Below are 23,613 nucleotides of genomic sequence, written 5' to 3'. Positions count from 1 at the left end.
TGCTGCTCCAGCTCCAGTGTCACTTTTCTAAGATGAAGTTGTCTATTCGCTCCTCTTCCATTCTCTGTAAAGGGCTTGAAGGGGAGACTGACAGAGCACCAGCACAAGCTCTACCAGGTGCTGGATGAGGGAAAACATCTCTTGCTGTCGGTGTGCTGTCCAGCATTGGAGAATCAACTCGCCCTATTGGGTGAACACTGGCTCAACAACACCAGCAAGATCAACAAGGAACTGCAGCGTCTGGAGGCCATCCTCAGACACTGGACCAGGTCAGACACACATCAGAATCTGGCACCAATACAAATGATGTCCTTTAGGATTACCTTTGAGAAGGGTATTAAAGATCATAATTTGTCACTGATTCGATCACTTGTGGTTTTACTCTAGGTATCAGAGGGAGTGTGCAGAGCTCTGCCAGTGGCTGCAGTCTGCTCTGGAGCGTCTGGAGTTTTGGAACACGCAGGCGGTGTTAGTCCCACAGGAGCTGGAGACTGTCAGAGACCATCTCTCTGCTTTTCTTGTGAGGCCACAGTTATTTTTATTCCGCTTTTTTATCTGTATCGATCCAAACATTCAGGCTCTTTGCTTCACGGAGGTTGACAGACTACACTAGACTGGACTTAGAATATTTTATGTGTATGGTCCCTCTGTAATATATGAAAAAGTGCCACAGTCAAGGGCCATTGTTAAATTATTTTGATGACCAGTTATAGACTAAAGAAACAAAGTTGGAACTCATCATTCAAGCTACCTTTGATTGCATATCAGCTGATAATTCACTTTCTGTCTCAGGAGTTTTCAAAGGAAGTTGAAAGCAAGTCCAGCCTGAAGAGCTCAGTGGTAACCGAGGGCAACCAGCTTCTGCGTCTGAAGAAAGTGGACACGGTGGTGCTGCGGTCTGACCTCGCACGCATCGACACTCAGTGGACTGAGCTGCTCACACGCATCCCAGTGGTCCAGGAGAAGCTGCATCAGGTACGGTCACTCGCAGGCAGCCTGGAAAGGCTTATCTGCTCCGGGGCAAATAGGATTACCCTTTTCTGCTGCTTCACTGGTAAACAGACGTTTTTAAATAAGGTTGCCTTTAATTTGGCAGCATGTGTGTTTGTTTGATATGCTGGTCTAATGGGTTTACGGTTTTTTTTTAGATCCAAATGGAGAAGTTGGCCTCCCGTCATGCCATTTCTGAGCTGTTTAACTGGATATCATTGATGGAGAATATCATTGAGGAGGATGAAGAAAACCTCAAGAGTGCAGTGGGGTCAAATATGATTCAGGACTACCTGCAAAAGTACAAGGTAAAAGACTTACGACTGATTTTTTTGTTTGGATTCATTTAGTTATAGAAGGTGTCATGTGATTGTTTTGGAATACGAACAATATGTGACAGCTACCAACATTTTCATGCTTTACAAGTATGGGAAAACATGCAGTATGTGTCCAAGAAGTAGGTGGTTAAACATGCTCTTGACTCTAACCAAGCTGATAATTATTTTGCTGTAATCCATGATTCTGATTATGAATCTATGACTCTTTTAATTGTAAACAAACTGTTGTTTCCTCCACTTCAGGGCTTCAGAGTAGATTTGAGCTGTAAGCAGCTGACTGTGGACTTTGTAAACCAGTCAGTGCTGCAGATCAGCGGTCAGGACGTGGAGAGCAAGCGCAGCGATAAGACAGACTTTGCCGAGCGACTAGGAGCCATGAACAGACGCTGGCAGATCCTACAAGGCCGTATCAATGAGAGGGTGAGGCCACAGGCCCTGATATTGCTTATCATCATTCATTAGTCCAAAATCAGATGTCACGGTTTAATTTGTATAAATGACTTGCAGATCCAGTTCATGGAAAGCCTTTTGGGGATGTGGTTGGAGTATGAGAGCAGCGTTCAGGCCCTGAAGTCCTGGATGGGAACTCAAGAAGAAAGGTTAAAGAGGAAACCACGGATAGAAGACCTGACGTCCGTGCAGAATGCTCTTAAAGACTGCCAGGTAGACTTCTCTTATTTTGTCAACACACATTTATCAACATACCCCAACATGCAGTTATTATAACAACTTCTGAGTCCATGTTTTTTGTAATTTGAAAACTATGAAATTGTAGGAAATGGAAGAGTTGGTGAAAGAAAAGGAGAAAGAACTGGAGAGAGTGGAGGAGCAGGGCTGTGCCCTTGTCCAGAACAAGACCGATGAGGCCTGTGCTATTGTCATGGAGACGCTCCAGGGTGTCAATCACACCTGGGCTAACCTGGACCACTTGGTAAGCTTCTCTGTTCTGACAGGCCCGTGTATTCTGCTCTATTTTCCATTTCTCTGTTCTTGTCTGTTCAGGCCTGGTGTTAAACACTTACTGAATCTCACTGTGTCTTTTATTCAATCTTCAACAGATAGGGCAACTAAAAATCTGCCTGAAGTCAGTGCTGGATCAGTGGAGTCTGTACAAGCGGGCCTCAGAAGAGATCAATGGCCACCTGATGGAGGGAAGGTACTCTGTATCTCGTTTCCGCCTCCTCACTGGCTCTCTGGAGGCTGTTCAGCTGCAGGTGCAGAGTCTGCAGGTATGTTGGAGTGAATATATAACCTTTATTTGACCTCCTCTAGTTATCAAGATATATTTGTTGAAATCATAATGCAATGAAGTTCACGTTTATATTCTTTTGTCATAGGAAATGTCTTTAGATTTGGCCCTTACACTGTTTATCCTTCTCTGTAACTTTCTGTGATCTGTGAAGGATTTGCAAGAGGAACTGGAGAAACAGGAGAGCAGTCTGAGGAAGTTTGGTGCTGTGACCCACCAACTGCTGAGAGAGTGTCATCCTTCAGTGTCCGACTCTCTCAACAATGCCCTCAAAGACGTCAATGCAAGGTGATCTTAATTAACGCAAACATTTTTTCTTGTTCAAAGAGAGAGAATATTTATTGAGTGAAATCATAGCCATTATAGCTGTAAAAGCGAGACAACAGCTTTGACATATTTGTTGGAGGTGCAGCCATCTTTATTAATCAATGGCATATTTGCTCCCAGATGGACTGGCTTACTAGAGGAGATTGCAGAGCGTCTGAGAAGCAGCAAAGCTCTGCTTCAGCTGTGGCAGCGCTACAAGGAGCTTTACGAGCAGAGCTGCAGCAGCATCCAGCTGCAGGAGGAAAAGGCGGACCAGCTGCTCAAGCTCGCCTGCAGCAAGGACATCGCTGACGAGGAGGTGTCCGACTGGATCCAAGAATGCAGCGTGAGTGAGGCTAATGCAGGGTCACTGTCGATATACTGTATTTAAACAGCACTTCAGTATGCAACTACAACAGCTGTTTTTAAGGCCTTATTATGAAAGCCAATTTTTAAATGGAACGAAATCAAGTTAAATAGTTAAGAAAATTAACCTGTTAGCCTTCCAACTGCTGTATTTTTATTTATTTATTTGTTTTGAATGCAAAAGATATTCTACCGTACTCTAAATGTAACGGATGCTTTGTCTCAGGAGGTGCTACGGTCTCAGGCTCCAGTGCAGGCCTCCCTGCAGGTTCTCCAGGAACTGGGAGATCAGCTGAAACAGCAGGTGGACACATCAGCAGCATCTGCCATTCAGTCAGATCACCTCTCCCTCACCCAACGGCTGGCTGCTGTGGAGCAGGCCCTTACAAGACAGCTCACCACGCTGCAGGTAGAGCCAAATATTTAGAACAAATACTTTTGAGTCATTTATCCAGTCAGACTTGTGAGTTTTACAATTATGGCTGATGACATTTTTTCCACACCAGACTGGAGTGCAAGACTATGAAATATTTAACGATCAGCTGGATTCACTGGGCTGCTGGATCGTTGAAGCTGAGGAGGCTCTGAAGGTGCAAGATCCAAACAGCTCCACCGACTTGACAGTCATCCAAGATCGCATGGAGGAGCTCAAGGTATTTGCTGTTTCTTTTTTACAGTTGAAATTATCTATTTTACTTATTGTCCCTAAAATGTTAACATTTCTCTTTTGTCTTCTCACAGAGGCTCATGCTGAAATTCAGCAGTATGGCTCCCGAACTGGAGCGTCTTAATGAGCTGGGTTACAGGCTCCCTCTCAATGATTCAGAGATCAAGCGCATGCAGAACCTGAACAGAAGCTGGTCCGCAGCCTCAGCACAGACCACAGAGAGATTCAGGTATGACACATAAAAGATGCAGTAAAAGGGTTTTAAAATACAGTTTATCCATTTCTGAAAATACATTTTGAAATTTCATTCCAAAAACCAGCAAGGTTCAATTAATTGGCACAAATAACATCAGACATAAAGGGTTTAATAAGTAAATAATTATAGGACAGTGGCATGTTACTGTCATGATGAAAGGAGTGGGTGTCAAAACTACATATTTTATTTTCTTATTCGATGCAGCAAACTTCAGTCCTTCCTGCTGCAGCAGCAGACCTTCCTGGAGAAGTGTGAAACATGGATGGAGTTCTTGGTCCAGACAGAAGAGAATCTGGCGGTGGAAATATCTGGGAACTACCAGAGCTTGATGGAGCAACAAAAAGCTCATGAGGTCGGAGTCCTTTTGAAGTAGAAGTCTCTGAAACTGTTGCTTATTTAAAGGTTTTAGTTAATAATCATCGGTGTGTTGTCTTGCAGTTGTTCCAGGCAGAGATGTTCAGTCGGCAGCAAATCCTCCACTCGATCATCAGTGATGGACAGAGGATGTTAGAGCAGGGACAAGTAGATGACAGGTAAATCTGTTAGTCATTGCAGCATATGGTATCTCATACAATATTAGTAAATCCTTTCGTCTCTGTTTACTACTAAAACAAGCCTGCCATTGACAATTTTATTTCCCCTTCTGCAGAGATGAGTTCAATCTGAAGCTGGCCCTCCTGAGTAACCAGTGGCAGGGCGTAGTGCGGCGCGCTCAACAGAGGCGCGGCATCATTGACGGTCTGATCCGACAGTGGCAGCGCTACAGAGAAATGGTGGAGAAGCTGCGCAAATGGCTGGTGGAGGTCTCCCACCCTGCAGAAGCCCTCCAGGCAGGCACCACAGTGCCTCTGCAACAAGCCCGCTCCATGCTGGATGCTGTCCAGGTACATGGTGTAAATCACATCTCAGATTTATAGACGGTGCTGGACAGAAAGACACAGAATTTGTGTTTTGTCCACTAATCTCTACTGAGCTGGCATAGTGTCCCTGCATTGATTAAGGTTTAAGTTCCAATGCATCTTACTCAGGGTGACTAAGAAGGGTTGTGCCGTGGATCCTGGCAAAAAAAATCTAAGTCTCTTGATCAATGAAAAGAGAGACTACTTGGAAAACACTGAGGTACAAGCTACAGCAGGGGGCGACATAGACAGGGTGCAAGGAGGGCTGACTTACTCTTATAGATGTGATAAAACCCTCCCTAAACAGGCAGCTGTACATTTACATACGTTAGACATGAGATTAACATGTCTGTTGTTTGAAAAATTAGATTATTTTTGATTTGCTTCTGCTTTCTGGTTTAGCTGAAGGAAAAGGTGCTGCAGCGTCAGCAGGGCAGCTACATCCTGACAGTGGAGGCCGGCAGACAACTGCTCCTGTCGGCTGACAGCCGGGCGGAGGTGGCCCTGCAGGCAGAGCTGACTGACATACAGGAGCGATGGAAACATGCCAGCGTCTGCCTGGATGAGCAGAAGAAAGAACTTGCCACCCTGTTAAAGGTAAAGCAGTTGAATTGACAGCAGTTTGGGGGTGTACAGGGAACATTGATGCAACACTATAACCACAACCGTTGTGGTTTTGTAGGTGGAAGTTTGTATCCTTTCTTTTGTTTTTTTAAAGCTTCCACAAAGAGGCACAACAAGCTTTTACTTGTGGTTTGAATACCAAGAAAAGTCATTATAGAAAAATAACTCAAATTTTTCTGTTTGACTCAAAGTTATAAAGCACTGATTTAGTTGCAACCATTGTTTGTGTCATGTGCAGGACTGGGAGAGGTGTGAGAAGGGTATCGGTGGATCGCTGGAAAAGCTCCGAGCTTTCAAACGGCAGCTGTCTCAGCCTCTTCCTGATCACCACGAGGATCTGCAAGCTGAGCAGATGCGCTGCAACGTAAGAGAGGTTTTTTTTCATGAAGTGATAGATTTAGACAACAGAAATTTAACATAACATAAATACAAGACTGCAATTTGTAATCACTTTGGGTACCTCTGCTTGTAAAGATTTTTAACATGTTGCCTCATCTGTTGGGCTGACCTGAAACAAGAATGTATTGGTAAAACCTGAATCAATCAATTCAGTGGCTTAAAAATCGTCCTTTTGTTACAACAACAGGACCTAGAAAACACATTTGACGGCTGGACTGGGGATCTGGCTCATCTGAATGTGCTGAGAGAGTCCCTCTCTTGCTACATCAGTGCTGAGGACCTTTCAGTCATGCAGGAGCGGATTGAGCTGCTGCACAGACAATGGGACGAAATCTGCCACCAGGTACAGTCGTCTACACAGATGTCACTATCACTGTCACCAATACACTGGTCTTGCCTCTGCAGTTCCTTTGAGATACCAAATGGTGGTGCTGGTATCAAACAAAATCATAAGCCTGTTGCAATTTGGTCTGGGTGGTGTCATTTCATATTCTAACAAGATGATGCAAGAAGTTTCAGTTTAAAAGAACCTCCTCTTTTTTAATTCCACATTGCTAAAATAGTTGTTACCTGTGAACGTAGTATGCACTGTTCTAAAGACTGTTATTTAAAAGGTCACTTTAATACAATCATAAAGCATCTACAGCCGTTGGTTTGGCGTGCAAAGTGAAACCTCAAGGTATGTTTTTTTCAGTGTTGCATCCTGTGTAGCGAAGATCAAATACGCAGACAGGAAACGCACAGAAGCACACGGCTGCTGCTGGATGCAAATGAACCAGTCACTGTGCAGAGATCTCTGTAGCACTGCTTCCTTTTCAGGCTTTTTTGACACGAATGTACTTGTTGTTTTCTTACATCTATTGATTGACGCACGATTGATGCACCTTACTGAATATATGTCATGCCGTGCCTCTGCAGCTGTCTCTGCGCAGGCAGCAGGTGAGCGAGAAGCTGAATGAGTGGACCGTGTTCAACGAGAAGTACAAGGAGCTCTGCGAGTGGCTCACCAACATGGAGAGCAAGGTGTCCCAAAACGGAGACATCAGCATCGAGGAGATGATCGAGAAGCTCCGCAAGGTAAACAGAAACATGCTAGCACCAGCAACTCAGACAAAAGCACAATTTAGTATTTGGTATTGCTACAGTTAGTTATTATTAAGATGCATTTCTCGTTGTCTTATTTAGGAAGCTTTGGGTACTACCCCCAGAGATGCACCAATCATATCTCTTTGTTTCATCTGTTGCCTCAGTTAAAGTCACATCCTGCTGAAACTGATTGAGTGCGAATTACGAAGATTTATATGCTGAGAAAGTCGAGTATAGAACATTTTAATTGTACTAAATAATTATGTATGACTGACTGCTCCAGTTACCCTAACTCATATATTTCCAGTTTGGATCTTACATATTCATTTGCCCTGAGCACAGACCGACTCATTCATAGCTCCTCTCTACTCAGACTAACTCTTTAAAATCCTATTACTTATTATAACTGACTCTGGTTCTCAAGCCTTCACTTTATAACAGCATTGAACCTTTTAAAATTGCCTTTACACACTGTTTGTGTTGCAGGACTACCAGGAAGAGATCACTGTGGCTGAGGAGAACAAGCTGCACCTGCACCAGCTGGGAGAGCGCCTCGCCAAAGCCAGTCACAAGAGCAAAGCAGCTGAAATCGAACAGAAACTAAACAAAGTCAGCGACCGCTGGCAGCACCTCCTGGATCTCATTGGAGCCCGGTAAACAGACACACCCAGATTTTTCTTATTGTTGATCATTTGTTAGAATATCCTGCATTAGATGTACTGACAGAGTTTAATTGTTTTGACAGAGTGAAGAAGCTGAGAGAAACTCTGGTGGCCGTGCAGCAGCTGGATAAGAACATGAGCAGCCTTCGCTCCTGGCTCGCTCACATCGAGACCGAGCTGTCAAAACCCATCGCCTACGACTCCTGTGACTTCCAGGAGATTCAGAGGAAGCTCGATCTGCAGCAGGTAAAATAATGCACCACACAACGCCTGAAAAATACAGTATAGTACAATACAGCTCAATAGAAGTTATTATAGTATTGTAGGAATTCACTGTTAACCTGCAATGTCAAATTTAGCACTGAGTAATTTCCCTAGTTGTTGAGCCACATTGTTGGCAAAGCACACATTTACTGTCTATTTGTGGAGCTGCTTTTCTTCCAATGAATCAACAATGAATTAAAGGGCAAATGCAGACCTGAAATAATGTTGTTATTATCATCTTTCTCCTCTCCTGTTCACTCTCTTATTACAAGACTCATTTAATCTAATTCTGTTGTCTTTTTTTCTCGCCTCTCAGGAGCTTCAGCGTGACATAGAGAAACACAGTACCGGAGTCGCCTCTGTGCTGAATCTCTGTGAGGTGCTTCTGCACGACTGCGACGCCTGCGCCACCGACGCAGAGTGCGACTCCATCCAGCAAGCAACTCGTAGCCTTGATCGCCGCTGGAGGAGCATCTGTGCCTTGTCTATGGAGAGGAGAATCAAGTAAGATGTCAGATATAACCGATGAAAACAAAAAGAGCCTACAGTATACTTGAAAAACAGACATTTATTGTGTGTAATTTTTCCTAACTATATTCTCATAATGTTCTGCTTTTCAAGGATTGAGGAGACGTGGCGTTTATGGCAGAAATTCCTAGATGACTTTGCACGATTTGAGGAGTGGCTGGCCACTTCAGAAAAGACTGCTGCTCTGCCCAACTCCTCTGGTGTTCTGTACACTGTTGCCAAGGAGGAACTGAAGAAATTTGAGGTATTGCAGAAGTTTTCTGCGTAAACTATCAGAAAAACAGACAGGAGAGTGGCACCGTTGATTTTTAACATATTACACAAATCTATCTTTCTGTAGGCCTTCCAAAGGCAAGTCCATGAAAGCCTAACCCAACTCGAGTTAATCAACAAGCAATACCGCCGCCTGGCAAGAGAAAACCGCACTGACTCTTCCTGTCGTCTGAGGGAGATGGCTCACGACGCCAATCAGCGATGGGACAACCTGCAGAAGAGGGTGGCATCAATCCTCCGCAGGCTCAAGGTACATGTATCAATACCTTAATATTTTTATTTATTTAATTCAAATCAAATTTCATTTTCTGGATGCATCTTCACAGTTTTTTCTAAAAATTGTAGCATCTGTGTGTCACGCCTCGTGAAGCCATAAAGCCACAGAGAATGCTCTGTTCAGCTTGATTCATTTGACAAACATTATAGATTTCAGTTTCGTTTTCTCCTTGGCACCACCTAATGGTGAAAAACATTAATTGTGGGAGCACACTTCCAAATTTAACCAGACGTCCACGGTTGGCTCCAGTTGTAACTCTTGATTTTCCTGGCTGACGGTCGCTTTCCTTTTCAGACTGTTTGCTTCATCTGAGCGTCGAGTTTGTTTCTTTTTTGGATTTTCACTTATTGTTGAAGTTGTATCTGTCGTGATTGATCTTTTCTTTGTTGGTTCAGCCATAGTAGATTACTGTTTACTCGCAACACTTGCAGAGAACTCGCCTACCCTCTCTGGCAGACCAACCACTGCTGGGTGATGGAAAACGCGTCACTAACTGGGCGCCGCTTTTGATTTTTTCCGCGAAAGTCGCACCAGACACCCAATCTGTAATAATACTATATACTGCAAATGCAAAGGCTTTCATCAGTGGGCCATAGGCTCAATCACCATTGTGTTACCTCATTAGGCGATAGATAGTGACTTAACTAAACTAAATGAAAATCTTTGAAATTATCACTTAGACATTGTACAAGTGTAGATCATACTAACATCTGCATGTCTGTTCCAAACTCGCAGCACTTTATTAGTCAGAGAGAGGAGTTTGAGACAGCCAGAGACGGCATCCTGGTGTGGCTGACAGAGATGGACCTGCAGCTGACCAACATCGAGCACTTCTCCGAGTGTGACATTCAGGCCAAGATCAAACAACTCAGGGTAGGTTTGTCTGAACCACATGGTCTGAACAGTATTTGCAGTAACTTAATTCTTTACGTTTTCACAACATACCAGATTTGTGTTGATATCTATTATGGCTTGAAACTTCCTGAACATTTGCAACATTTTCTTAAAGTATCTGTCATCTTGTGCAGCTGGCCTTTATACGTTTTGAGTGATAATTTGGAATTCTTGCCTCTTGAAATGTTTGTATAATTATAGAAAGCCCCTTATCTACATATTTCCCATGGTTTTAGCCCCCTGTTATCTCTTATATTATTACATTTGCAATGAATAGCATCTAAACTGAAATTGTTTTATTGCAATATGCCACATGTCATTCTGAACATTTAAAATGACTAAATCCAATCAGGATTATTGGAAAAGGTTGTGCTTTATGAAATTAAGAGTGTGAAAGAACCTTGTGTTTAGCATGAAAAACAGAATTAATGGAGACTTGTTTATCTGTGCTCTTCCTCCTCTGGTCTCACAGTCGTTCCAACAAGAGATCGCCCTCACTACTGCCAAGATCGAGCACATCTTCCACCAGGGAGAGACGCTGATAGAGAAGAGCGAGCCTCTGGATGCTGCCGTCATCGAGGAGGAGCTGGAAGAGCTGCAGCGCTACTGTCAGGAAGTGTTTGGCCGTGTGGAGCGCTACTATAAAAAGCTAATTCGTCTTCCTGTAAGTCCTGACATTATGAGAACGCAAAGATGCTATGATCTATAATTTAACAATCTATTATGCCTTGATCCCAGGCCTAAGTATTATCTTTTCAACATTCAAATCGTCAGCACAAACTGATTATATCACAAAACTTTTTCTGCAGCTTGCAGACGATGATACAGAAGTGTCATTCTCTGACCGTGAGCTGGAGCTGGACGAGCCCGGTGACTTATCCAGCCTGCCATGGAACGAGCGTTTGGGGGATGGCTTCCTGTCACCTCTGCCTTCCTCCGGCCGCTCAGCCTCCCTGGCGGCCCAGTTTCGGACTGAGCGCTCCGGCAGGGACACGCCGGCCAGTGTGGACTCCATCCCTCTGGAGTGGGACCATGACTACGACCTGAGCCGCGGGCTGGAGAGCGCCAGCAGGGCCCTGAGAGAGCAGCAGAGCGAGGAGGGAGACTTCCCGCGGCCTGCCTCAGCCCTTTCAGGTTAGTTTCTAAACACATGAAATTCTGTTTAGAATTAAAGTGGCAATTGAGACTTAAGTGATGTGAGATTTAGAACAGTGGTGTATTATGGTTATTTTTGAGAAGTACAAAACAAAATCCAGGGGTTCACAACTTTTCTTAAGACCCCTAAAGTAGAATCTAGTTTCCATCCTTTGTCACAGGTTGCAGGTTCTACCAAAGATGATTTTCCCTTCACTTGAATAATTGTAAATAATCTATCAAGGAGAAGACAAAGATCAAATAACAGTCATAAAAACTTAAAAACAATGCATATAGCAGGTTATTATATAGGCTTAAGTGTACTTGAGCAATACACTAAATGCCAAACAATACAAAGGTGCTTTGATTGGCTGACTTTGTACTCTACCCTCATCACAGAGGAAAATAAAAGAGTTTAAAGTGGTAATCTCGAAGGGCTCAGTTTTGTTCTCTTTGGCGGCACCTATGGCGATAAACGGTAATTGCAGGAGCACACTTCAAATATCCGAACAATCCTTCATCTGAGCGACGAATTTGTTTCTTTTTCGATTTTCACTTATTTTTGAAGTTGTATCTCTCGTCTTCGATCTTTGTTTGTTCAGCCATAGTAGATTACTGTTTACTCGCAATACTTGCAGAGAGCGGAAAAGCAGCCGCTTAGCTCCGCCTACCCTCTCTGGCAGACCGACCACTGCTGGGTGATGGAAAACGCGTCACTAACTGGGCGCCGCTTGTGATTTTTTTTCCGTGAACATTGCCACAGACATCCAGTCCGTAATGCTGCAAATGCAGAGGCTTTCATCACCATTGTGTTCAAGATTATTACTTTAAGCACTAAATGTTAGCAAGACTCTGAAACCAAAGATAACTCCATAGCCATAGTTTAAGGCACCAACCAAGGAACATTTTTCTAACTGACATGGTTTATTTAGCCATTTAGATATGTAAGGTTTGTTATGTAAGCAACATATTGTCAATAAAGTGTATTTTCCTGTAAGATATAAGTTATCTGTTTGACAACTCCACCCATCTGTTGTTGCATAAAGCAATGTAAAAACAGCACATTGATATCAGGTTAATCAGTACATGGAGTCAAACAGTGTATTGCCCACTGCTGAATGTGTGTACTGTACAATGTCTCTTCCAGATGTAGTGATCCCAGAGAGCCCTGAGGCCTATGTTAAACTAACAGAAAAAACACTGAGGTCCTCCACTGGTAGGCATCAGCAGACCCCAGCATGCCACAAGTGTTTGGGGCCAGAAATAACAGCTGCAATCTGAGTGATACCACACTTGTAGCCTTATTCACCTGCTTTGATTTGTGTTGATTTTCTCTTACACACACTTTGGGCACACTGTCGTTACCACTTTCTAACACCAGGGGGATAGGGTCAATTCCATTTTTACATCTTTAATTCGCTGGTTTTGCTTTAATTCAGCAGCACTGAAATGGAATTCAGCCTAACCCTTCTTTCTAACTGGCTTTTTCACTTTTGTTTGCAGTGTGCTGTGTAGCTAACCTCTTCAGATTGTTTTGATGTGCATTTTGTGTTTCAGAAAAGCATGTTGTTTTATTGTCTAATAGAAGTCTGAAGTTTTTTCTGGAGGGATTTAAAGGGTCTTAAGTAAATGTTTCATAGGCTCCTTTCACACAGAGACACACTGTGTAAGAAAAATGCTTTTCAGCTCTGTCTTGCTGGTGATGTATTTCCCACAGAGCATGCCTAGTGCAATTTTCAAACTGCAATAGCCTTAAGTGACAAGTGGTCAGGAAACCATTCTTGTCTTGGGTTTCTCTGTCTGAACAGGGCCTCATTTTGGGTTTTAAGCATATCTTAAGTAACCATTATGATCGATATTTGATTCTAATCTCCAGTCGATGTGGTTTCTACAGGAGATGCTGCCTCCACGGACTTAAATATTCACCCTCTAGACGTCAGCCGTTTCACCTTACCGACTGAAAGCAGCCGCAGTCGCACACCCACAAGCTCCGAAATGGATGCCTCCTACATGGGATATGTACGTGTTACTCTAAAATCAGCTAAGCTTCTTTAAAAGAAATGCACAAAACTGTACATAAGGTGATATTATAACCAACACATTTGTGTAACACTTAAATATGCTATTGTTTATTTATGTTTTAAGCAAAGTTGAGTGTATTTATTCGCACACAATCAGCCAATATATTACTTTACCTAAACAGTAGTGCTCACTGGATTATCTTCTTAAAAATGCTGTCATAAAGTTAAACTGTATATATTATCCTTAGATGTGAAATGTAATCTGTACCATAGACAGTTATGCCTGTAACCTAACAAAGAGCCTTTCTGTAGATGCGGCTGCTGGGTGAGTGTCGGGGCAGCATCGACACAGTAAAGAGGATGGGCTTTGAGCTGAAGGAGGAGGAAGACACGGTGTCTGGACTGGCAGATCCCAGTAGCTCAGAGTCCCAGACATCAGGTAATACTACAGTTTAACCTGTCCTGTACGCATGCATCCTACATTACCATATATTTGTCTTATAAAAGGAAGAGGTTGAAATGTGTACATTTTGCCAGCTTTTATCCATTTGCTTGACAATTTTTTTCTCTTCAATCTAGGAGTGATTGAGCGCTGGGAGCTCCTGCAGGCTCAGGACCTCAGTAAAGAGATACGCACCAAACAGAACCAGCAGCAGTGGCAGCAGCTGAACTCTGACCTGAACAAAGTTTGGACCTGGCTGGGAGAGACAGAGGAAGAGCTGGAGAAGCAGCAGAGGCTGGACCTCAGCACAGACATCCAGACGATTGAGCAGCGCATCAAAAAGCTCAAGGTATCATTTCTCTTTGTGACACCACTTAGTATATTCTCTGGACGACTGCATTCATTAACTGTTACATGTTTGTCAACAGGAGCTGCAGAAGGCTTACGACAAGCGAAAGGCTATCGTGCTCTCCATCAACCTGTGCAGCACTGAGTTTGTCCAGTCAGACACAGAGGAGTCCCGAGAGCTTCAGGCCAAACTGAAAGACATGAACAACCACTGGGACAAACTGGGCAGCTCGTTAGAGGAGTGGAGGTCCTCATTACAGGAAGCTCTCATGCAATGTCAAGTAAGTGCCTGTCTTCATCGTCAGACCCTTAAAGTTGTGACAGATTGTTTCAATGAGCTGTAACTAACTTCTGTAATGCTCCACTTGTGATTAACAGGACTTCCATGAGATGAGCCACGGCCTGCTGCTCTGGTTGGAAAACATTGACCGCAGGAGGAACGAGGTGGTTCCCATTGACCCTATCCAGGACAGTGACACCCTCCATGAGCATCATAAAACACTTACGGTACAGAACTAAAATATTTATGATGCATGCATGTTATTGTTATTTATTGTAAGTATGATCAGTTCGGGAACAACATTTAATTTAAACTAAGTTAAGTACAAACACTAGAACATTTAAAGACCAGCTCCAGTCATGGAGCTGGTCAAGGCATCTCCTCCTTCTCCCTCATTAAAAATTCCTGAATCTGCATAGGCCCTGCCCACTGTGCAATTGTCCAACTGCCCCCCTCATTTGGGAAAACAAAACACGTCTCTGCCGTCGTTTATTGGCAACTTGTTGAAAGGTAGCTAGCTTCAAATGTAGTAATTAGCAGTAGTAACGTTAACATTAGTAGTCAGTAGTGAGTTTGCAAAAATTACGATAGCTGGCTCGTGCAGGGCCGAAGTGGTTGCCATAGGTTGCACATAACGATATGCATGAAAGGGATTAGCTCCTTAGGTTTGTGACGTCTCAAACCTGCCAATCTGAAAACGTGTTGTTCAGCCTGTCCTTGGTACGCTGCAGTTTAAAAGCAGACAGGCCCAGCCATGGAGATGATGCTGATGTTGTCCCTGATAGTGTCACAACTTTTTTAAAAATATAAAAGGGCTGTATTCAACTCTTCAATTACTCAAGACTCAAATTCATTATCCCAACAGCAAATCCGCCAGGAGCTGCTGGACTCGCAGCTCAAAGTGGCCTCCCTTCAGGACATGTCCCTGCAGTTGCTGGTCAACTCTCAGGGCAGCGACTGTCTGGAGGCCAAGGAGAAGGTTCATGTTATCGGGAACCGCCTCAAACTGCTGCTGAAGGAAGTAACGCGAGACCTCAGAGAGCTGGCTAAGATCCTGGACATCACAAGCAGCCAACAGGTGGGACTTCACTTACTGTAAACTTAACGTACCTGTGCAGGATTATTAGATGTTATAAGGTCACATTTTGGGGGGGAATTAAGTAGTATAAGGACATTTCTGAAATGTTATGTAAAGATTTTTATATCAACTTTTTATCAGACTTTTTATCGGGCCAGATATCCCTGACTCTTTCTTTGTCTCGTTTCATGTAAACATTGCCTTCGTCAGGATCTGTCATCTTGGTCGTCTGCTGATGAACTGGACACATCTGGCTCCCTCAGTCCTGTATCAGGAAGGAGCACACCAAGTCGGCGGCGATCGGTAACGTACACACCTCCCAGTACATGCTGCCCTGTGAGACGCCAGGTCTTTTTGGTTACCCCTCTGAGACAGAGAATAGAATAACCTGTGCCCCAAATGCCCTGTTGAAGGCCATGTTCACCTTTGCCATCCCAAGATATCTCCTCCTCACACCTCTCCACACATCCACAACCCGCTTTACACTCCCTCCCTCTGAATTCTGAACTTTTTTCCGAGCCTTTTATTCTATTTGCATGTTGTCTATTCCCAGAGCAAACCCTGCCAGAGAACTGGGGGCGAATCCTTCCCTTCTAACTTCTTTAACTTCCTCCTCCTCTTTCTTGGATGACTTTTTCAGTTCTTTGTTTCTTTCTCTCTTCCAGTATTTCAACACTTAAAAAACTTCTATCCTACAAATCTTTTCTCCCACTAGACTTTCCTCTAATCTCACTCTAGTTTGATCCCTGTAGTGTTAAGCTCAGGAATACTGGCTAATATAAAAATGTTACTTTTATAAAAGAAGAGTAGAAAATGTTGTTTTATGATGGAGAAAGCATGACAGTTTTAATTCATGACTTATTCAAATATCAGTCCAAATAAGTATGCTGCTGCTTATTATTATATGTTATATGTTACTAAATGTCACTGTTTTCTAAGTAATTCATGCATCACACTGCGTAATTTGTAGCCTCCTATCTGCAGACAGTTTGTTGCAATCATGAGCCGGAGCACTTCAAAGTAGTCGTGCACTTTGAAAAGCCAGATTCCTTGTTGTCAAGGGTTACAAAATCTATCACCTTCACGTATGATTTTGTCGCTGCTCTTCTTTCATTTTGGGATTTTCTTTTCATCGGTAGCTTTGTCTTGATTTGCCTGGACTGAAACATACTTTCTTTCTTTTACCCTCCCCCCCCTGTTCATTGCAAACAGCAACGGGGCAAATGTAGTCTGTCACAGCCTGGACCCTCTGTGAGCAGTCCACACCGCAGGTACCTTTCTGTTGGTTTCTAGCACACCCAGAAGATAATGGAACTCATCATCCCATGATGCACTTGGAGGCCCATTCATGCCCTCTCTAATCCCCTGAGTCTTAAACAACAGCTGTATTTTGAAGAATAAAAATATGGTCATTAACCCTAAGCAGCTCATGATAGTGAATTCCATCATCTTCTGTCAGTCTAGACGCTCTGTGTAGGCTAGGGGATGAGGTGAAATGCAGCCCACACATCCTTGAAAAAGGACTTTCACAAGGAATGGTGCAAGGCCTCTTCTCCGCCAATGTCCTCGGCTGCTTAATATCGCTAACCGGAGGGCATTTCTGACGTATAACACAAATACTGCTCTACATCTAACTTTCCCTCGCTGTTACTGAGCACACACACACACACTCTTTTTTTTCTCTCCAATTGCCGAGCCAGTAAATGTCTGCAATGAACAATGCAAAGGCTGCAGTTTCTCTTTCTCTCTCGCTCTCTTTCCCTCGCTCCTGTGTGTGACATTTCTTCTTCTTCTGCTGCTATTTCACCTACTATCCACCATCTCCAACCCCCCCTCAGTCTGTCATCTGTGAGTCTTGCCTCTCAGGTCTCCATATGTGAAGTGGTAAGGGGCACATTTGGTAACAGTACTGAAAGAAATAGAAGTGTAAATCAAGCATCACTAATGTCCATGCATTTCCAGAGTCAGGGGTCACTTTATTTTAATACATTCAGCCATTTTCCTACTAATTAAGCACACGAGGTAGGTGAAGGTAATCTAATTCCCTTTGAGGCTAAAGAAGACAGTTTTCACTGAGGGTGATGGTGACTATGAATTATACTATTAAATTAACAGCATTACATTTTGGGGAATAGGCTTATTTGTTAACCTGTTTTATAGCCCTTGCTAGCGTGCTAAGCTTATTGTCTCTAGGCTCTAGCTTTGTATTTTACGCACAGACTTGAGAGTTGTATCAATCTTCTCATCTAACTCCCAGAAAGAAAACATATTAACCTATTTCCCAAACTATTCCTTTTAAAGAAGCTTAGCTAAACTACCTTCTCAAAGAAGCTATTTCTGATTGCTATGCTCTCTTTGCCTCAGCATGCTTTGCATTTTTCTTCAGGACACAAACTTTAAAGAGTCCTTTATGAAAATATCTGATTATTCAGCTGATTCTTGCAGCATGCCCTTTGTCTTTTATCCTTTGCAAAGGAATGCCAGCTCACATATTAAATGTATTTGTTTGGTGTAGGACTGTACAGTATGTTTTGTGACTGTCTCTGTAAGTGTGTTTACCCACCCCAGTCTCAGTCAGCATGTAGATCACAATGTGAAACATTGTCCTGACATTGCTTTGAACCGTGTTGGCGATGTCTTTGAAACAAAGCATGGTGCTCACGTCAAGCACTGTCATGCAGTTCCTCTGTTGCTGAACTGAGATCTTATTTGGATTGAGAATTGGTAGATCACACCTAAACACTGATGCTCTGGAGATAATGAAATTAGATTACAGAGGATTAAATTAGACTAATTTGATTTGTCAGAGTTTATTTTTACAGCACAGAAACACACATTTAAGGTCACCATGATAATTTGATTACACAGGCCTGAAATTAGGCACACAGATGGAAAAAGCAGGAGCTTCTTCTTATTGATAGACGTGAGTAACTAAACATCAGTCTGTGCTGCGTTGTGAATGTGTGTGAGCAGGTCTCGCGACGCTGGATCCGCTTCCTTCCCTTCTGAGTCAGAGACACCGCCGGGTCGTGGGTCCTCCTTTCTGTGGCGCGTCCTCTGGGTCGCGCTGCCTTTCCAGTTCTTCCTGCTCCTCTTAGTGGTCTTTGCCTTCCTGCTGCCGCTGTCTGAGGAGGACTACTGCACTCAGTCCAACAACTTTGCCAACTCGTTATACCCGATGCTGAGCTACACTAACGGACCACCTCCAGTGTAGACTGACAAGCTGAGAGAGCATTTAATTTCAGTATTCGTGCATCAGTATGACTTGAATTGGTATCACGTTGATGTCCTTAAATGGAGCAAAAACTAATCTCGGTCATCCATTTGTGCTGCAGAAAATCAGCTGCCATCTACAGTTAATATCTACATGTGTAGCACATAGGATCAAGCATCTCACTATGTTACTCTGTGTAATGCTGTCGAATAAGGAACGTCTTTGGTGTGACAAAGCTGAAGAAACTTTTTGCCCACAGTGGACACTTCTGGATGAATGGACTGAAGATCGACTCAGCGGCGTATACGTGTTGTATTTCTCTGAGCAGATCTGTCAGTGGATAGCACCAAAGTTAAATGCTGAAATTTAGCCTGTGAATTTGCTTGTAACTCAAAAATTTGTTTAAAAAAAAAGAAAACAAAAAAATAACATTTAATTTATCTCACACTGCAATATTTTTTTACGTGTACTTCGGCATGCAGTTCTGATCATCGCTTTTACTTACTTACATCCTCATTTGTGTCCGTGGTAAACAATCCATTTTAACTACATTGACTCATGTCAGATTGATTTAAGCCAAGCTGTGTGTTTTAATATGGAGACACAATTCAAGAGATTAACCTTTAACGTCGCTCATTCATGGTCTTTATACATTTTGCTGTTTTATTTTTTAAACAAAATATAAAATAAGACTTTATGACCGAGAATTATGATATATAGAACTACTGTATATTTTGTATGACTGTCTATTCCATATCAAATGTATAACAGTCTGGGGTTATTTAACATGTATATATGAATATGAGAAATATATGTATATGCGCCCAAGGAAAACAATGAATGCCAAATCCTCATTTTGATATTTGTCTTTTTATTGGATTTTTTATGTGATCTTATTTCTCTTATATCTGTTCAATGAATTATATGTGTACTGAGCTGTTCCTGAAAACACAAACATGATGTTTATAGATAATTTCATGTTGTATAATAAGGTCTGTTTCATACACTTTTAGACCACAATAGAGCCTTTACATTTTAAGTGCTGTTTGGCATCATGCACACATCTAGGCTTCCTGAAGGGGGACCGCATCGCCTGGGAAAGAAGCAGAGAGATCCAAGGAGCGGCTGTCATGGAGGTCCTGGATGTGGGGTTGATGAGGCCTCTGGTGAGTAGGACAGCGCCAGGGAATATCAACGTGATGATGATGAAGGTGGTGATGGTGATGATGAGTGTGAAGAAGGGTCTCCAGTAGTTTGATGATTTCGTAGTTTGGAAGAGCCAGGTTTGTGTCATCCACTCCCAACATCTGGGAAACGACCATTCGGAAGTCTACCAACTGAACAACGGATAAAGGGATGTGTCGGAAGTGATTTTAAAGGTGTAGTCAACACTCATAAACTAACTGATTTACAGCCTTTTTAATAACCTGCCTTTTAGCTGAAGTTATAGCTTAATTAATATTAAATGAAATAATTATGTAAGGGTTATTTGATACACTTTAAAGCTGTAACTGACTGCTTTGACCACTTGGGGGCAGTAAAATTAAAAAATATTTATTTTAAAGAATATTTATGATGCCGTAGCCACTTCTGCTAACCAAAGCACACTTAAATTACTGAAAAAGACTGAAAGATCTTCTTTGTGTTGGTCTGAAGTTAATGTTCTCAGATATGGAAACTTTAATGACTGTTGTGATTGTTTTAGTTACGTCTCCTCTCGCCGTTCCTCCTCTACTCTGCTAATCCGGAACAGATCGGCTGCAGGAGCCGTGTTTGTCAACAGAGCTGTCAATCATCATTTTTACATCATCAAATAACTCATTAAAAATAAACTTGTTGGTAAAATGAACACTTGGAGATACCAGCATGATAAGAACTAACTAAAATGACAGAAACCATGTTTGAGGAACATGTATTTGATGTGTATTTTGATTTCATAGTTTGACTCATGTCCCATCTGATAACATGGAGGAGGCGGGCTTTATGACCTATACTGCAGCCAGTCAGCAGGGGGCGCTCAAAATGTTTTGGCTTCACTTTTAGGGAGCTGTCGTGTCGTCCATCCTTTTATACAGTCTATGGGTTGTTCTTTAATGTTAGTTAACATCATTAGTAACTTTACAGTGAAACACACTTTAAAAACATAACTGTCTGTATTGCATTTTACGCTCAGATGTTTCTGAGTAAAACTTTTCATATCCATCTCCTTACCTCTCTCTCCCTCTCAGACAGCTGAGCCAGTGACTGTCTGAGGGTGTTCAGTTGTAGGCTGTCCTCTTTGGTCTTCTTCTCTTGGCTCTGAAGGTCCGAGCTCACTGTGTTCAGCCTCTTCTCCACCTTGGCTTTCCCCTCCACCAGCTGATCCAGCCTCTTTTTCTGCTCCTGCATGGTCTCACTCTGTTCCATCACTTTCAACTTGGCATGTCAGACAGAGGTGTTTAGTGAAGAAGCTGATACACGATGGCTTTATCAAGTTTTGCTTATCGTACTAGAATAGGCTGTTTTAACTTAAAATATATAGTTCACATAATAAGTGCATAAATAAATGATTACTCCTTCTTTTATCCACACATACACAGATATTAACACACATAAATTATGAGGTAAAGACGCCTCTGGATTGAATGAGGGTCTGAACCCCCCTCCCCTCTACCTTGAGCTCATTGGTGTGGGACAGCTGAGCCTTGAGCTCAGTGTTCAACAGCTTGGTGGCCTTCAGCTCGCCTTGGAAGCGCTCCACTTTTTTCTGCAGCCTCCTGGCCTCCAGGTGAGCGTCATCTCGCTGCACAGCCAGCGCTGATCTGCTCCTCTTCTCCAACTCCAGCTCTGACACCTTCTTCCTCAGCAGCTGGATGTGGAGTCCTTTGCTTTCCATTTGGTCTTTCTGTGATTTTAACTTTGCAGAGCAGGAATATTATGATTAATATTTAGTTAGATACTGTTAGAACTGAAGCTTGAGATTAGTTGTTTTAAGCCCTTTGTGATATCTATGTAGCCTACCTTTCGCTGTAGACTGTAGGTCAGACTTTTGCTCTCCACCAAAGCAGTTGTCTCATGTTTAACAAGCTGCTCTGCACGTGACAGGATGAGTTTCAACCTCATATCAAATCCTAGATCCACTGCAATACTGTCAACCTTCATCATCTCTGACAGCTGCTCCAGGAACTCTTCATGCTGTAGAAAAACACAGAAATCAGTGGATTTATGTCACAGAACCAAGGATGAGAAATTTTCTCATTTAAACACCAACAGCTGTAAATTCTTTACCCCTGCTACTATGAAGTTACTCACATGCAGTTTGCTGTGTCTCAGCGCGTCATGATGCACGTCCGCTGTCATCAGTTCAGTCTCCAGAGCTTGCAGTCTCTCCCTCAGGTCCTGGACTTGCTGCTCTGCGAGCTGAGCCCTCTGTAGTGCACTCTGCTGGAGCTCCGTCCGCTCGCTGAGCTCCTCGGAGACTCGACACAGCCGGGCCTCTATCTCTGACAACAACTACCACCAAAAATGTAAATAAGGACGGTTATCTCAGAGTAGTAGTGCTTCTTTGAGACATAAAAACCTTCTATTTCTAACTAAAACTTAAGTACACTTTTTAGTTACCCCTCACCTTATTGCAGAGGTTGTCCAATTTGTGTAGAACGTCTTTCTCTGTGGGCAGGATGACACTCTCAGACTTCCCCTGCAGCACGCCTGCCACCTTTTTCAGGAATGTCTGTAGTCTCTCCTCAGCTTCCTGGGTCTCTTCCTTGCTTGACTGCAACTTCTTCTCAAGCTCCTCCACCTGTTTCTCCAAACACTGGGACTCCCGCCTGGCTGCCTCTATGACTCTCTTGCTGGCGTCCACTCTCTCCACTAGGGTTCCTTTCTCTATCTCCACGCTCCTCCTTCCCACCACCAGGCCATCGAGCTCCTAAGGGAGATTATTAAAGAAACACCACAAGGAGGACATTTTAAATGTGGTTCTTTTAATGGTTCCAGCACAAATTCACAACCAGTAAGATACAAATTACTTTGCATGTACTCTGTTGGCACAAAAAACAGATATCAAGAACAGTATAAGCTTAAGTTATAAGAGTTAAAACACATTGTAAGTACCTCTTTGAGTGAATCGAGCGCTGCTGCACTGCTGGCAGTCTTCCTCCTCTCTCGGTCCAGCTCGGCCACCAGCCTCAGCACCGTCTCTCTGCTGGCTTTACACTCCACCTCACAGGACTTCACACTTTCCTCCAAAACAGCAACCCTCATCTTCAGCCTCTCCTTCTCATGAGACTGATCCACCTAATAATTCAATGGAAACATTATGTAGTTGTGCATTTACTTATTTATTGCTAAATAAATACAAAAAACAAAACCTTGTTAGAGGCTACCAACATTTAGTGCAATTTAGTTCTTGCCAATTGAAAACAATGTCATATTAAAACAGCTACAAATAAATTAGCATACCTCAGTAGAGTTTTCCATTACTTCCATAATTAGAAGTGTTGCAGGAGAAGTGAATTTACTTTAGGGACTTGTTTCTGTTTTAAGAAGTCTCCTGGCAACACCAAACACAGGCTGTGGTAAGCTTCGCCAGAGGGGGCGCTGTAGCTGAGAACGTCTGACATCTACAGACTCTATTTAATTACAGAAATACATCTCTGGGTGCAAATCGTATTTAATTCCAAGTCTACGAGCATTTAGGAGCTCAAGAAAATTGATAAAATGAGATAAAAGATCAAAAGCGAGAAGCTGATGAAGATGCACGTGAAGGTCAATAAAAATGATTAGAGTTATTTTCGGCCCTGAGATAGGACTTTCAGGTATCCCTCCCGCTACGACACCAACTTGCAATACTACTCGTTCCTTATCTTGTTTTGTTAATTTCCTTGTGCTAATAAAAAAAGATAATTCGCATAGTCATGATGTAACACCGAAGTGCATTGTGCGTCTAAGCACCTTTTTTGAGGTGTTCAGTCCACTTTCACCCATTTTATCACAGGTTATTATGGCCTTAGTGTAAGAATGAGAGTTATTTTCCC

The 23,613-nt window shown here is 42.8% G+C and overlaps 2 protein-coding genes across 5 annotated transcripts in view; one reads left to right on the top strand and one right to left on the bottom strand.

Moving 5' to 3' along the window:
* Positions 1-19,453, top strand: part of syne1b (spectrin repeat containing, nuclear envelope 1b) — a 76,709-nt gene extending 57,256 nt beyond the window's left edge. For 3 of the 4 annotated variants that reach the window (XM_069661402.1, XM_069661403.1, XM_069661400.1), the window contains 38 exons: positions 73-269; positions 388-520; positions 793-975; positions 1,149-1,298; positions 1,572-1,748; positions 1,836-1,991; positions 2,104-2,259; positions 2,387-2,557; positions 2,732-2,865; positions 3,025-3,229; positions 3,476-3,658; positions 3,756-3,902; positions 3,991-4,145; positions 4,377-4,524; positions 4,611-4,705; positions 4,822-5,056; positions 5,474-5,668; positions 5,934-6,059; positions 6,282-6,437; positions 7,013-7,171; positions 7,667-7,833; positions 7,926-8,088; positions 8,423-8,610; positions 8,728-8,878; positions 8,975-9,157; positions 9,920-10,057; positions 10,551-10,742; positions 10,888-11,212; positions 12,360-12,428; positions 13,107-13,231; positions 13,546-13,672; positions 13,813-14,024; positions 14,104-14,304; positions 14,402-14,530; positions 15,169-15,381; positions 15,592-15,684; positions 16,594-16,652; positions 18,355-19,453. In XM_069661402.1, the coding sequence (XP_069517503.1) occupies positions 73-269; positions 388-520; positions 793-975; positions 1,149-1,298; positions 1,572-1,748; positions 1,836-1,991; positions 2,104-2,259; positions 2,387-2,557; positions 2,732-2,865; positions 3,025-3,229; positions 3,476-3,658; positions 3,756-3,902; positions 3,991-4,145; positions 4,377-4,524; positions 4,611-4,705; positions 4,822-5,056; positions 5,474-5,668; positions 5,934-6,059; positions 6,282-6,437; positions 7,013-7,171; positions 7,667-7,833; positions 7,926-8,088; positions 8,423-8,610; positions 8,728-8,878; positions 8,975-9,157; positions 9,920-10,057; positions 10,551-10,742; positions 10,888-11,212; positions 12,360-12,428; positions 13,107-13,231; positions 13,546-13,672; positions 13,813-14,024; positions 14,104-14,304; positions 14,402-14,530; positions 15,169-15,381; positions 15,592-15,684; positions 16,594-16,652; positions 18,355-18,595 (6,237 nt within the window). In that variant the 3' untranslated portion in view covers positions 18,596-19,453. The remainder of the gene's footprint in view (positions 1-72; positions 270-387; positions 521-792; positions 976-1,148; positions 1,299-1,571; positions 1,749-1,835; positions 1,992-2,103; positions 2,260-2,386; positions 2,558-2,731; positions 2,866-3,024; positions 3,230-3,475; positions 3,659-3,755; positions 3,903-3,990; positions 4,146-4,376; positions 4,525-4,610; positions 4,706-4,821; positions 5,057-5,473; positions 5,669-5,933; positions 6,060-6,281; positions 6,438-7,012; positions 7,172-7,666; positions 7,834-7,925; positions 8,089-8,422; positions 8,611-8,727; positions 8,879-8,974; positions 9,158-9,919; positions 10,058-10,550; positions 10,743-10,887; positions 11,213-12,359; positions 12,429-13,106; positions 13,232-13,545; positions 13,673-13,812; positions 14,025-14,103; positions 14,305-14,401; positions 14,531-15,168; positions 15,382-15,591; positions 15,685-16,593; positions 16,653-18,354) is intronic. The other variant, XM_069661401.1, reaches the window with a different exon arrangement.
* Positions 19,454-19,502: 49 nt separating this feature from the next.
* On the bottom strand, positions 19,503-23,199 carry ccdc170 (coiled-coil domain containing 170). The gene is made up of 9 exons (XM_069661691.1): positions 23,147-23,199; positions 23,039-23,096; positions 22,691-22,873; positions 22,203-22,505; positions 21,887-22,087; positions 21,596-21,769; positions 21,249-21,491; positions 20,807-21,010; positions 19,503-19,932 (listed from the first exon to the last, which is right to left on the bottom strand). Exons 1-9 carry the CDS (start codon positions 23,197-23,199, stop codon positions 19,660-19,662), a joined length of 1,692 nt encoding a protein of 563 aa, XP_069517792.1. The 3' UTR covers positions 19,503-19,659.
* Between the last annotated feature and the right edge of the window lie 414 nt (positions 23,200-23,613).

Source organism: Semicossyphus pulcher, unplaced genomic scaffold (assembly GCF_022749685.1).
Source record: "Semicossyphus pulcher isolate SPU_LCO1_2020_fin unplaced genomic scaffold, fSemPul1.0.p SCAF_14, whole genome shotgun sequence".
Classification (NCBI taxonomy): domain Eukaryota; kingdom Metazoa; phylum Chordata; class Actinopteri; order Labriformes; family Labridae; genus Semicossyphus; species Semicossyphus pulcher.
Note: the sequence above shows the minus strand (reverse complement) of the source record. Positions and strands in the feature narration are given on the sequence as shown.